This window comes from Etheostoma cragini, chromosome 6 (assembly GCF_013103735.1).
Source record: "Etheostoma cragini isolate CJK2018 chromosome 6, CSU_Ecrag_1.0, whole genome shotgun sequence".
Taxonomy (NCBI): domain Eukaryota; kingdom Metazoa; phylum Chordata; class Actinopteri; order Perciformes; family Percidae; genus Etheostoma; species Etheostoma cragini.
The window spans coordinates 5,338,343-5,352,089 of record NC_048412.1 but is presented as its reverse complement, the minus strand read 5'-3'; the positions used below and the strand labels follow the sequence as shown (position 1 = coordinate 5,352,089).

The window sequence follows — 13,747 nt, the reverse complement described above, 5'->3', positions numbered from 1 at the left end:
TTAAGTTACTTCCGCAGTGGTTGCACTTTTCCGAACCGGATGCTCTGTCCATCAATATATATACGGTCTATGGTTGTAGCAGGAAAAGGTAGCTCAACAGTAGTGTGTGTGAGGTAGAGAGCAGTGTTATTCACAGCGTTGTTCACAAGGGAAGAAGCTTGGAGTAACGTAACTAGGTAAATATAGCAGCTATACAACTTACGGAAGAGCCTTTTGAGTTTGATGGTCATCCTTATTTATTCAAACCAGAGAAAACAAAACCGAAGATCTCGCCTCATAAGAGTTGGAAAGAACCACACAAAGAGGTGCAACAGGCAGAGGAAGCAGATGCTCCAAGCGCGAGCTACAGCTGGCAGAAACGTTATTACTGTGCAAGCCACACACATATTTAGCCTGTTCCCATGTAGATACATAGTTACTGATATAGTCATAACCACTACAGTGCTCAATTACCTATTTTTGAGAAGGAAATAAACTAACCAAGCCTCATACTCACAAACACCAGATCAATCACACACAAAATGGATGGATGGATAGAAATACACACGTAACTCCTGCTTTATGATATTCAGAAAAGCCTGGCTGAACAAACTTATCACTAGCAGCTAACAGCTAGCAGCTAACCAGGTAAGCTACCCACTGGCAAGAACAAGACAGGGTAGCTGAATTAAAATGAAAACAATGTCTGATGTGAAAACGCATCTTGATGTTACATAAGGGCCTTGTGCATGTTATACGGACATATTAATTGCATTATGTGTCTGTTAAGAGGCACAAAGGCACTCTAAAACTTGCCCCGTTAACTGCCGTTTTAGCTCAGTGGAAGCTTGTACACGTAGCTGCAGCTACTCAGTGTTGCCTGCACCGATTCAGGTCGGGGGGTTTTCAAAGTACTCGCATATTTATGACAATCAAGATTAACATAAAAATTGGCCGGATATCTCCTTTAATAATGAATTATTTTGAATAATTGTTTATAAACTTAATATAACTTCAGTATCCAATTACCATCATGCTATTAGATTGATCAACTTTATTGAAAAAATATCTTTACTCACAAAAGTGAACTGGCCCAGTAGACAGCACTCATGGCCTAGTGGCTGAGAAAGTCTACCTTAGATGTATGTGCTCACACATGCTAAACTATTTATAACAAAGGTAGTACTTTGCTAGCTTGGTTCGCAGAACAGGAAATTTGTAGATGACCAAAATGTTCCAATTAATATTTATGAAGTGAAAACACCCAGTGGGAGGGTCGGAGATAAACCAGGTGAAAATACACCCAAAAACAAGTTCACGTCTATTTTAATGTACACAGTGCCATGGCCCAGCATTTCTAAGTCTCTATCATGATTGTCAGATTGGTGTGTAAGTACACAAAATCCGCAATATATACACAATTTGATCTATATTTTGCCAAAATTACTTACTGGCACAAACATCTTAAAGGAGGACAAAAAAGGCAGATGTTTTATTAAACTGAAGGGAAAGCCACTTCTAAACAGTTTAAAAAAGAGAACAATATGAAAACTTGTTATATTTGGTTTCATGAACATCAGTGCAAAAGAACATCTATTCAACGATAATTCCAAATTGGGTTGAGATGGCTTTGATTGAGCCTGTCTGCCTTTTAAATAATTCTATAAAATACCAGCTTAGCATTTTTTTTCCTTTCCACAAAAGTTTCTTCATAACACAGTATGATGCCCAGGTTTAGCGTTGTTGAATGTGAACTGTGAGGCTTTCTTTTGCTGGTAGTGGAGTATCTCCATCTGTTTGGATTGTTGTTCTGTGTAAACGTACCACATGACAACACCTGAGGGATTGATAGAGACGGAGAACTCTGTGGTGGCGTTCAAAGCCTTCACCGTCGAGCCAGCAAACACATCATAGGCCTAAAAGCAAGAAAAAAACATATTTAAGCATGGGCTTCTGAAGCAACAAGATGTGGGTGGGTCCTACCTTGCCAGTCAAGGAAGATAACCATACAGTAGCCCCTTGGCTTTAATATCAACACAAAGCAGGGGTACCTTCTCTCATTGACCAGGGGACCGTTTCAGAAAGAAGGTTTAGTGGAAACTCTGAGTTAGTTCACCCTGAGATGAGGGAAACTCTTGGTTTTCTGTTTGAGAAAGGGAGGTTAATCAAACCTAAGAGAGAGGGGGGAACTCCAGCCCGTTTCAGACAGAGAGGTTAACTCAATCTCACAGTCTATGGTAACTGAGTCTGTGAACCTAACCTGGTCGGGAGCAGGTTTTCTTCTCTCAGTCTCCTCCCTCTGACACACCGCTCTGTCATTTCCTCATTCAGTCTGTATCAGGTGCATTTTAGCGCAGTTTGTTATCCGCATGAATTAAAAACATGTTTGTGTATTAACTGTGTAGGCACACTATAAAACGTTTTTGTTCCAAACATGGCGTTTCCTTTTGTCGATGATCCCGTTGATGAAGAAGCTGTATTTCTTTGCAGGGAGTTAAACATCTGTTAGGAGATGATATTGAGTCCCTGACTCTACTTTACTATTTTCATTTCCGGATAACTATTTGAGCGGTATCAATTTTCTTCCCAGTCTATCACTTATGTAGCCTACATAACCTTTTCCGTCCTCATATCACTAATGTCACCCATCGTGGACATGCTCTACATCCCTGCACATTATTTGTGTTGCATTACATTTTTTTGCAAACGGCAGTTTTCTTTCCAACATTGTTGTTGCAGAGCATATCAGTAAAGTGCCGGCAGAAGAATGTGATTTGCTCTGAAAAGTGTTTTAAACATTTTTGTTGAGTTCCCTGGACACAAACCAGTAAGATACATTAAGAAGAAGTGATGACTGTAAATCATAATGAAGGTGTTGCAGCCTCAGAATGGGATTAGTTGTAGTTCACTTTTTCACCCGCAGGATTGCACCTAAATGAAATGATAGGTGTAGCATACTACCATTCTAGTTTTCATCAGTAATATTATAGGTTACCTGTGATCAAATATGAAATTAATACACTATATTAGAGCATAAGCATTGACCCAAGACATTTTCTCCCCCACCAATTCTCGCTATTTTACTGTGATGCTTTTTTTAACTAAATACTTGTTCAACCTCGCTGTATGTGTGCATGAGTATTTCCTCCGAACAGTTTGTTTGTGGTTGTTACCATGGTGAATCGCAGTATCATGACTCCATTCATGCTACCTTTTTATTGCGGTGGTGCACCCTCTAAACTCTGAGTGAACCTACTCGGAGTTGATGGCACCAACTTTAATCATCTGTTGTGGAACTAACAACCCAGAGTTTCCCATCTCAGGGTCAGCGTTTAGGGTTAGACTCAGAGTTAAACCTCCTTCCTGAACCTCTCTTCTGAAACAGGAAACCCAGCGTTTCCCTCATCTCAGGGTTAACACTAAACCTTTCCCTAAACCTGCTTTCTGAAACGGACCCCTGTGCAGCAGACATGCTATACTAAGATGCTTTTTGATCTTGGAGTGCAGCAGTAGTGAAAACACGGAATGGAGTTCAATTTATATGGATATATGACCCAAGTGGAATGGATTTGAGGAAGCAGCAGCGTGGAAGTCAACGCTGTAGCTAAAATGCGGAATAGAGTTTAATTTATTATAAGTAAACAAACAGATGCACTGTGGTCACACCCACTTTCCGATGCCCATGTTTTGTAAGGCCAAAAAAAAACATGGTAATTTAATTTGATGATTACTAATACTATCAAAAATATATAGTACTTATAAACATAACTTGAAGAAGTTGGATAATTTTTTACTATGGTCTACACACATGCCTAATGGCAGTAACTAATCTTGCAAAGTTTCAGTGTTTTACTCATGCCAATATTTCCTGCTAACGGCTAGCAATATATTTGATTCCACATCTCCACTAGTTAACTGTGAAAATAGGAAGCTAAGGAGGGGCTTGTTCTTTCACAGTTTTTATTAGAGCTTACACTAGCCAATAACGCTAAATGTGAGATCATCTGCTATGCTAGCAATTTAGCTGACTTCACTGGGACTAGGTGCTCCCAGTGAACACGACTGGAGTCACCATTGCAGGACCAAACTGCCTCTTAGACTGACGGAGATGGCCAGTTTGACGACAGGGAATACAGCTCCCATTGGTGGTTTTCTTTCCAGGTTTGGCTGCTGGCACCCCGGGGCTGAGTCAATCAATAGAACACTTACAAAACACCCTGAACTAATTAGCTGATGGCAGCTAATACCAGTCATGAGGGTGTACAAACCTTGTAGTTGCCAATATTGTAGTGGAGTTTAGCCAGAGAGCTGCGGTAGTGGTAGGGCATGTCTGTCCGTCGACTCAGGAACACCAGGGCACTGGCTGAATGAGACAGTGGCCTCCAGTAAACCTCAATATGACTCTTCTCCTGTGCAACAACACACACACACACCAAATATGAGCCTGTTCCTTGAAGGCACTCACCTTGATTTTTATTTTAGTGCCAAACTCTGACTCCAAATTTCCCCCCACGTCTCTTTTGATGTTCAGTGTATCATTGTGTATATTATTTCTTAGCCTTCTTCACTAAATAAACTGATGTCTTAATGATGACCTGCAACAACCGTCTTCCCTGGATTCCCATGGGGTCCTGGTTTATGGCAATGGCCACTTTGTTTTGCAGGATGGCCCTTGCGCTGTTGTCCAGGTTTCGAAGGTCATTAGACATGATGAGAGGTGCAGCCATAATAGCCCACAGAGCCATCTGAGAGCGAGCCTGGTCCACACTAAGACCAAAGTTTCCAATGATGAGCTGAGGAGAGATAGCAAAGGTATGTGAGGCATGAAGAGGGAATGAATAAGGTAACGCAAAGAAGAGCTTAACATTACCACCACACAGCATCCACTCATCCATGAAAGCAAACTTTGGAAAGCCTTGCCTTGTGTCCTGCTTATACCCCTTATACCCATGTCTTGTGTTGTGTTTTTGAAAAGCTAGTGTGTTATACAAGAAACAACAGATTAGTGTCGCTAGAATACCTAAACAGTAACAAAGATTGTTTAAAATGTAATCACATTATTGTGGACATGGACAAAACAATTGTCACATGGAAAATATGATTTTAGCCAAACTCTATCCAATAAGCAAGCTACTTGTTTATCATATGGCTTATGTATATTAATCATGGTTTGCTTGCAATTGGACAGTATAAACAAAAACAAATCCAATACAAAAATGCAGTTAAGAAAACTTATTTACTTTGTTTCAGAACAGGATAACCTTGGGTGTAATCACACCTTGAGACACAGCAGTAAGGGTTCAGATTGCCTCTATGATCAGTTATTTTATAAAGGTTCAGTAATGAAGAGAAATCCATCATACCATGTCAGGGTCATTCCATCGTCCAGGCCCCGCAGCCGGCTGCAGATCATCCTGGTTGTTGGAGAACCACTCAATGATGCTTTGCAAACTGTCCCAAGAATCCTGGATATCATAGTAATTTCTCCACAGGTGACAAATATCGCCCAGAAAAGTGTAGTTTACCTGGTAGAACCAGAGAAACAGACGTTAATGCTATCAACCAAAATAGCATGTGCCTTTTGCTAAAGAATTGTGTAAACAACAAATTAAAACAATCATAGTTAATACAAGATTAAGAGTCTACAGCCATTCTAGTGACTGTGGGCATGCACTAGACACAGCTTTACTTTGAGCTAAATCCTTACTTCAACAAGTTAACATGCTGATGTTTAGCAGACATTGAGAGCAATTGTGAGCGCAAAAATGTGAGTCAAATCCCTTGTATGTGTACACATACTTGGACAATAAAAGGTGATTCTGATTAGGTAAAAACATGAATGTCTATAAAAATGTCATGGCAATCCATCCAGATAGTTTCATTGCAGTGATTGCCTTTATCCAGTCTTGTTTCACAATATTGGCACCGTTCTGTCCAAGTCCCAGTGACTTGATTTGAAAGTGACATAGCGATGACACTCACGTTCATTGGAAGGCCTCCAACATAGACAGGCCAACTACAGGAGTAGGCCATAGGTCTGCCTGTAGCATTCAAAGCCTTGGACATAAGAGGGTAACCTGTGTGACACAAGAAAACACTTGCTTTGGCTCGTCCATGATCGTCCTCGTTTGGCTTTTGTAATAAGAATATTTAGGTTTTTAATTACTTTTTTCCATGCCATTCAGAAAATTGGTATACTCTTACCCAACATTTGTTGTACAGGATTTGAGTTACAGCCATCAAACTTCAGATAGTCTACCCCCCAGCTAGCAAAGGTCTGGGCATCAATCTCTATTTTATCCAGTGTGGTACCAGGGAATCCCATACATGTGCGAGTGCCCATGTCTGCATAGATGCCTAGCTTTAGTCCACGGTCATGTATATACCTTGCCAGTTTTGGAATGCCCCCTGGGAACCTTAAGGAAGCAAGCACAGTTACTTTACAAATAGTAAAGACAAATAGTAATACAATTCCAACATGACCCCAGAGTGTAACAATGTTTCAGTTCAACAGGCCTTATTTACATTATGGTTTTACTGCACTAGATAAGTATCAGGTTAGGCCCCAACCTGGTGGTATGATCTGATTTACTAATCAAAGAGTAAGCAATTAACCACTAACACAGCTGTTTCCAACTTGGGAGCAAGACCAATAAATCTGAGTGGAAGTGGACCTCGAGAGGTGGCTGAGAATGACAGAGCTAAGACCCTGTGGGACTTCAAGATCCAGACTGATAAAATGATGATGGCTAACCCTTGGACATTGTGTGGGCCAACCAACAGCAAAAGAAGGCTGTTGTGATAGATGTAGCAATCCCAAGCAAGAGTAGCGTTTTTTGGCATGGGCGAAGCGGTCAACCACTGGGGGCAAAAAATTTTCATGACACATGGGGGGTGGCACAAGCACTTCAAAGCGGTTTTCCACTGTATTATCTTTCCTTTCCTGTGTGGGGAATTGGCAAAATGGAGCCCCCTGATTGCTGAGAAGATGCAATGCACAGAGCTGTGTGAGAAGGGGAAAGGGGAAAGGGGAGGGGGGAGCGGGGGACAGTTCACCTCTGGGTCGAACGGGTTGCTGCATAGTCACCGATACCGTTGGTGCTCAGTATTAGCGGAGCAAGCTGTTTACGTGGCAGTTAAATCTTTTCATCTGCAATCCTTTCTGTATTTGTGAGAAGTGGTGCTGTCCTGAGTTGAAAGATTATTATTATTATTATTATTATTATTATTATTATTATTATTGAGTTAATAGGCTCGTTAATAGAAGGCTGTCCATTTCCTAAGGTTCTGAAATTCAAACATTTTTTGACACTTTTCTTTTAAAAGGCGTGCATATTTCATAAGATAATGACGATTTTGCAGTAAGGAAGGCCAGAAACATCAGGACTTAGATTTAGTTTGTCTTTTCTGTTCTCAGTGCAATAGTGTAATAATTAGATTCTCTTTAGTGTGTTTTCACATTTGATTGATAACGGATTTGTACTATTTAGAATATTTATTCTACATCTTATTTGTATATTATTCTTAATATTTTATGCAATTGTTGCTCTCTGCGCTTGTTAATATTTTTTTATATATCTGATTGTATATACTTTTGGCAGATTTTTTTATATAACAATATAAATGAAATAATTAAATTTCTGAATTGCACAAATCCTTCATTAGAACATTTGAAAAACACACCTATGAGAATTCAGTTATTTAAACTATTTCAATTACAACTTTAGGTGCACAATTTCTACCTTAAACATTTTCAAAAGACAATGCACACCATTCTGCACAAAATATGACAGTATGACATGTATGTTTCTTTGTTGTTGCTTTTGTATTTTTATGGACCATGAGTCCAAATAATAAAGGCTATCTATCTATCTATCTATCATATTTTTACATTTCCATCAGAACGTTATCAGAACGTAAAATAAATAAATATACACTTTAATATAATAATACTGCAAAATTCGTCTTTGTGTGGGCGACAACAGCAACATCAATAAGAAGGAACACGAGAAGCTTGGAAAATACCAATGGCTTAGAGAAGATTAAAAAAAGATGTGAAGGCAACAGTGGGTCCACACACACACACACACACATACACACATATATATATATATATATATATATATATATATATATATATATATATATATATATACCTTCTACAATTTCATGTGAGAGATAAATTTGGCTTCTGGATATGCATTTTGTCATGACATGATGATAGAATAATAGTTTAGAAGCCCAAATACATGTTTTTTTGTTTTGAGTTTCACGAAAACACCACCCCCCTTTAGCATTGATAAACATTGGGACTCTCATCAGCCTCTCCTCTGCAGCTGAATTGATGCATTTGCGTGTCGGCCACACATTGACACAATGAAAGGGAAACAGAACCTCATCTGCACACCAGTATTTCCTCTAATGCACTTGTAATCCCACTAGTGTATGTAGGTCCACATTACTCTATGATAACTATTTATGTCAGGTGTCTCATCTGAACAAATTACTAATGTTTCTGACTTGTATTATTTCTATAAATCTCAGCATTATACAAAAAGAAATGCTGAAATTGATTATATTGTGTTTCAGCATTTATTTCACGTCATTTATGTTTCTACGCTGCAGGTTATATGATGCTTAAAACAAAACAGATAGAACACGCATCAGATACAACCAAATACATGGGGTTAGGTTGGTATGGCCAAACAAGGAGCCCCTCTGATGCAGTGCCCACTGGGTAAATGCACTTACAACAAAACCAAGGAGAACTGTGCAAGGTGCAAACAAGTTGTTTGCTGGAGTTTCTAACAGAAACCTCTGAAATGTTTGTGTTGACTGAATTGAACTGAACAAAACACATCAAAACAAGTTCCCACCGAGACCAGTTTGCCAAGGCACCGTCACAGCGTTCAGAACTAAAGACCGCCCAAGAAGATTGTGCAAACAACCAACAGAATTTTTTCTCCTATTCTGGAAGTGTGGTGGAGCCAGACCTTACTCTGCAGCGCTGTGGTGGTCCGGCAATGCGAGACTAACCTGGTGCTAATGCATAAACATTGTTGTAAAACTGTTGATAGAGCACAGACAGACTGATTCTGCAAAGTGAGAAAAGGAGACCAACCTGGAGGGTTCCGGTTGCAGCCTCCCTTGTTCATCTCTCAGCATGGACATCCAGCAGTCATCTATGATTACATACTCATAGCCCAGCTCCTTCCAGCCATCCTCAGCCAATCGGTCAGCCATGTCTCTAAACAGACCTTCACTTTGGACAGAGATAAGGAAGACAGAGGTTGTCAGCCACTCATGAAACACATTTAAACATTTATACTATGAACTTCTGCGTCCTTTTCAATTAAGTGGTGGAAAGTTAAGGTCGTTGGCCAAGGCAGAGTTGAGTAATTATTTGGATGGGAATTGTATTGACTGTTAGTCTAGTTTGAGCTTACTAATATCCCTGGGAAAATTTCCAACTAACAGTATTGTAACTATCAAATATTGCTTAGCTTTCATGGTGAGAATTTTGTCTCATACTTTCATACACTAAAATCATGAAAACATACTGTATATTGTGTTCATTTTTTAAACTGTCTACAGCCATCTTTCCAAAGTTTTGGTCATCATCAATCATTGCAATGTAGCCTGGCATGGGGGTCATGCCAGGCTACTCCTCAAGCTCTTTAGCAAGGTTTGACTGAAAGTACAAGTCATTGTTCCAGCCCCTTTATTCAAATGAAAACAATTATCTTGTTAGTGATTGTACCTTCAATATCTTTGCTAAGAATATCCAGGGTAATCTAAATCACAGAAACTCCCTTTTAATTTATCATACCCAATGCAGTTCTCTGGGTCATCTTTACAGTCAATATCACAGCGAAAGCGTTCCCAGGCCATCCATCCCATAGGTGGAGTCTTCAGCAGTCCGTTGTCTAGCGCCACAGTCAGTGAGATCATGGCAAGGAGCCGAGTTGCCGCTAATGGCCCCATTTCTAAAAAAGAATTGTGTAGAATACATTTCCTAATGGTTTACTCACATACCTGTTATTTTCCTGACATACATGTTATTCAAGGTGTTAAAGATATAGTTTGTTAATGTTGTTTAACAAATGGCAGTTTTTGTTTTTTTCCAGACATTTGTGATTCCTGAACATAAGTGTGTATTGCGCAGAATGTTTATCATTGACAGCGCAATCACTTTCAGTGCTTACCCTTAAAATGACATTTCGACTGCTTTCATGACTTTTCTTTTGACTGACATCGATTGCTAACTAGTACGACTACAATTTCTTTTAGTGCTGCTTGCAAACTGACAATTCAACCATCCTAACAGTGTTTTTTACCTTTAAACTTAGCATGTGCAATTACAGTTAGTGCCATCTTGCCAACTTATTCCATGTTTTGTTTATTTTTCTTTTCTTAGGATGTGCAATTTGACTGATGTCTTTTTACTAATGTCTGCATAGTTGCAGATTTTCTGTGCAAAGTGGAAATAAAGATCTAAAAAGTCACAACACAGAGGCATGCTTTGTGGAAGTACACGCCACTCACTCTGGTACATGAGTAAGGGGGGACATGGGAACCTGCATACATGTGCATATGCATGTGCGTCCTTGTACACGAGAGAAACAAAAACATGCAAAAACTTCTCCACAGCGGCCCCAGAGGTCAAGAATCCACAGGAAACCTTTAAGTTATTAAGTTGAATCAACAACTGCTCCCACTAATTTTGTTAAATATGAGTGTAAGGGGTACGGACTGAATTCTATACTAACATTCACCAAGGATGTTTTTTTTTTATTATCATAAAATAAACAACCATGACTTATGTTAACATCCGTTTAAAGACATACAGCAAGTTTCCATGGTGTCTGTTTTCAAACTACAGAGGGACTACAGATACAAATACAGTGGAAAAGCCAATATGCTGATCATGTTTATTTAAAAACTTAATAAAAATAAGTAAACTCTCCAAAGTACATTTATTTAAGTCATCATTTGAGGTTTAATGACTTCAAGTCAGAACAACTCATGTTTATATGCTCTGAATCTTAAGAGGTACGAAAATAAGAAATTACATTTATCTTGAAATTCGGAAATCTTGTTTAGATGTTACAAATTCCAAGTTGATATAATTTAATTGAGAACAATATGAGATTTTAAAGTGTTCTTAAACATCATTTAGATCACCCTGGGAAACGCAGCTTTATAGATGAAATAACTTGGCAGCTCATTTTAAAGACTATCCCATCCCCCTGTCACAACCACTCCACCTATATGTTTAGTTTTCTTACTGCATGAATTAGCTCTGATATCTTGGTCAGATAAAGAAAGTTACAGTGAGACAAAGAACAGTCGTGCAACAGAGATCCTGTTTACCTAACTAAACACAAGATTTTATACCGAAAAGCAATGAAAAAAACGATAAAAACGATGTTTTTTTACCTGTTTACCTGAAACAATCAGTGTATGTATTGTTATTGAAGGCATGTGACTGCCCTCTCTTCTTCCTGGATTTTTTGTCCTGAGCTGCAATCATCTCTTCCTGGTTAGGTAAACCAAGTGCCATGTGACTCCTTTGTGTCACATGATAAAACAGGAAACAGGTTGAAGAGGCCGAAAACCATAGACAGTTAAAGAAAGAGAAAAGCCCACAAGAAGAAGGTGGAACAGCAGCAGTGCAATATAACAGATGCCAGCTGCCTTAAAAGAAGAAGAGGCAGATGCATGGTATTGTGGTTATTTGTTGTGTTGCATGTTGTTTGAACTTTTGCATATTTTTTTACGCTCATTTGTATTCAGTATTTTAGTATTTTTTTTTTTTTAGCACGTTTTTTATTTATTTTTTTGTAGTCAGTATAATGCTGGTGTTGCTTTACAATCGGTGGTGAAAATATCAGTGTTTTCTGTGGGACTGCTTATAGAAGAAATTAACACAAAGTGACAATAATGACCATGCTTTTAAGAAATGAAAATATACCTAAAACTGCAAAAAAGTAGTGTTGGGGACATTTAAAGAGAAATATTTCAGGGACTCGTAGTTAATAAACATTTGAAGTAATAACAGTAATAACATTTGTAGTAACAGCACAAGGGCTACTGAGGGTTTGATATTCCAAATCTGGTGGCCTCTGGCACATGTTTATGCCACTATTCTATCATATATACTGATCTTTATCATTGCATATTGGTCAATGGCAAAAAAGCATTTTATGAGTGTTTTAAACAGGAAATTACATTGGCCCTGCATGTTTCTAATTACAGTTGTGTTAGGCTATAACGACATTGACAAACATTGTTTGTTGTGTGTTTGCATTGTGTCTTAGAGATTGCTCTGTTGTAAAAGATGTAAAATTATTTTTTAAGCCCATGAATGTCCAGTGGCATAAGGAACCTGCAGCGCTTTCAGAGGACAATCTGAAAGCGCTGCCACTAGTGTTTCCCAAAGTAGCCCGTCTAATAAAGATGTTTCACCGTTGTAAGATGCATCTGGGGCGCTATTTTGGGACGGACATCTAACCTTCTTGACCTTAAAGACTCACTCAAAATAAAAACTTTTGTGTGACTTTTGGAGGTTCATGTGAGAGAAACTATAAATGACAAAATGACATGTAATAACTTTTCACAGATGAAAAAAACTATTTCACTGTTTACGAACTTGTTGAATTTAATATCAAAGGTATTTTTATTTACATAATTAGTAATACCTCAGTATGACGCTAAAAAGGATGTTTGTCATGCGTGTGTAACTGAAGCGGCAGTGGGGCTAGACCGCAGGTCCTCGATTGGCCGTTTTAATCATTCCCCATAGAGCCCCGTGTTAAACTATCCAACTTCACAGCTGAAATGAACATGTTTACAACTTGGTACAAGACAACAGTTATTTCTAATTTCCTCCTTCATGACGTATCAGCGTGTGCGTAAAGGAAGACTAGGCAACAGCCGGTGGCCGGCTTGGCTACGTTTTTAGAGCAGGCATGCATGTACATAGAGGTTTGTGTCTCAACGCAGAAGTCGAGGGTTCAAATCCAACTTGCGACGATTTCCTGCATGTTTTCCCTTTTCTCACTAATCACTAATCCAGATCAAAACGGAAACCGGTGGAGCCACAAGTGTTACTAGGAGTGACAGACACATTGATGGAGCTGAACATGAAGTGCTGATACCTATACATGGACAAGGTGAGGAGGGTATGTAACATTCCAGCAAAAAGCTAACAACAATAATGCAAGAAATAATGGACATTTTGACAGAGAGAGGATCATATTAAAGAGAAAAGAAAGAGTTTTTAGATTTGATTGATGGTTTTAATTTAACTCAACATGTTGCAGGATCCACACAAATACATGGCCATTTATTGGATCTTGTACTGTCCTATGGGCTGCCTATTGAGAATGTATTAGTGTCTGATGCTGTTTTTTCGGATCATTGTCCTGTCATGTTTGATTTTGTTTTAAACGATTTAGTAAAACCACCCGCTCCCGTGCGTCATGGCCGCACTCTTAAGCCCGACACCTCCACCTGTTTTTCTTTTTGTTTTGCTGCTCATGTGCAAGCAAACAGCAGCGCTGCTGCCTCAGACACAGAGCAACTAACAAACGTTTTTCTGTCCACCTGTTCTGAGGTCTTGGACACTGTAGCTCCGCTAAGAGCCATGCGCCCTAGACCAAAGCCTGAGCCATGGCACTGTGAAGCGACGCGCGCAGCTAGGCGAGAGTGTAGAAAGGCAGAGCGCCGGTGGAAAAAGGATGGGCTGCAGGTGTATTATCAGATT

General features: G+C 39.2%; 1 protein-coding gene across 1 annotated transcript; it reads right to left on the bottom strand.

Annotated features, from left to right (window-relative positions):
* Positions 1 to 1,288: 1,288 nt before the first annotated feature.
* Positions 1,289 to 11,551, bottom strand: LOC117946601 (alpha-N-acetylgalactosaminidase-like). Its single transcript, XM_034874862.1, has 9 exons — positions 11,419 to 11,551; positions 9,809 to 9,965; positions 9,101 to 9,241; positions 6,184 to 6,395; positions 5,962 to 6,056; positions 5,343 to 5,504; positions 4,575 to 4,772; positions 4,248 to 4,388; positions 1,289 to 1,895 (listed from the first exon to the last, which is right to left on the bottom strand). Exons 2-9 carry the CDS (start codon positions 9,961 to 9,963, stop codon positions 1,689 to 1,691), a joined length of 1,311 nt encoding a protein of 436 aa, XP_034730753.1. The 5' UTR covers positions 9,964 to 9,965; positions 11,419 to 11,551; the 3' UTR covers positions 1,289 to 1,688.
* Between the last annotated feature and the right edge of the window lie 2,196 nt (positions 11,552 to 13,747).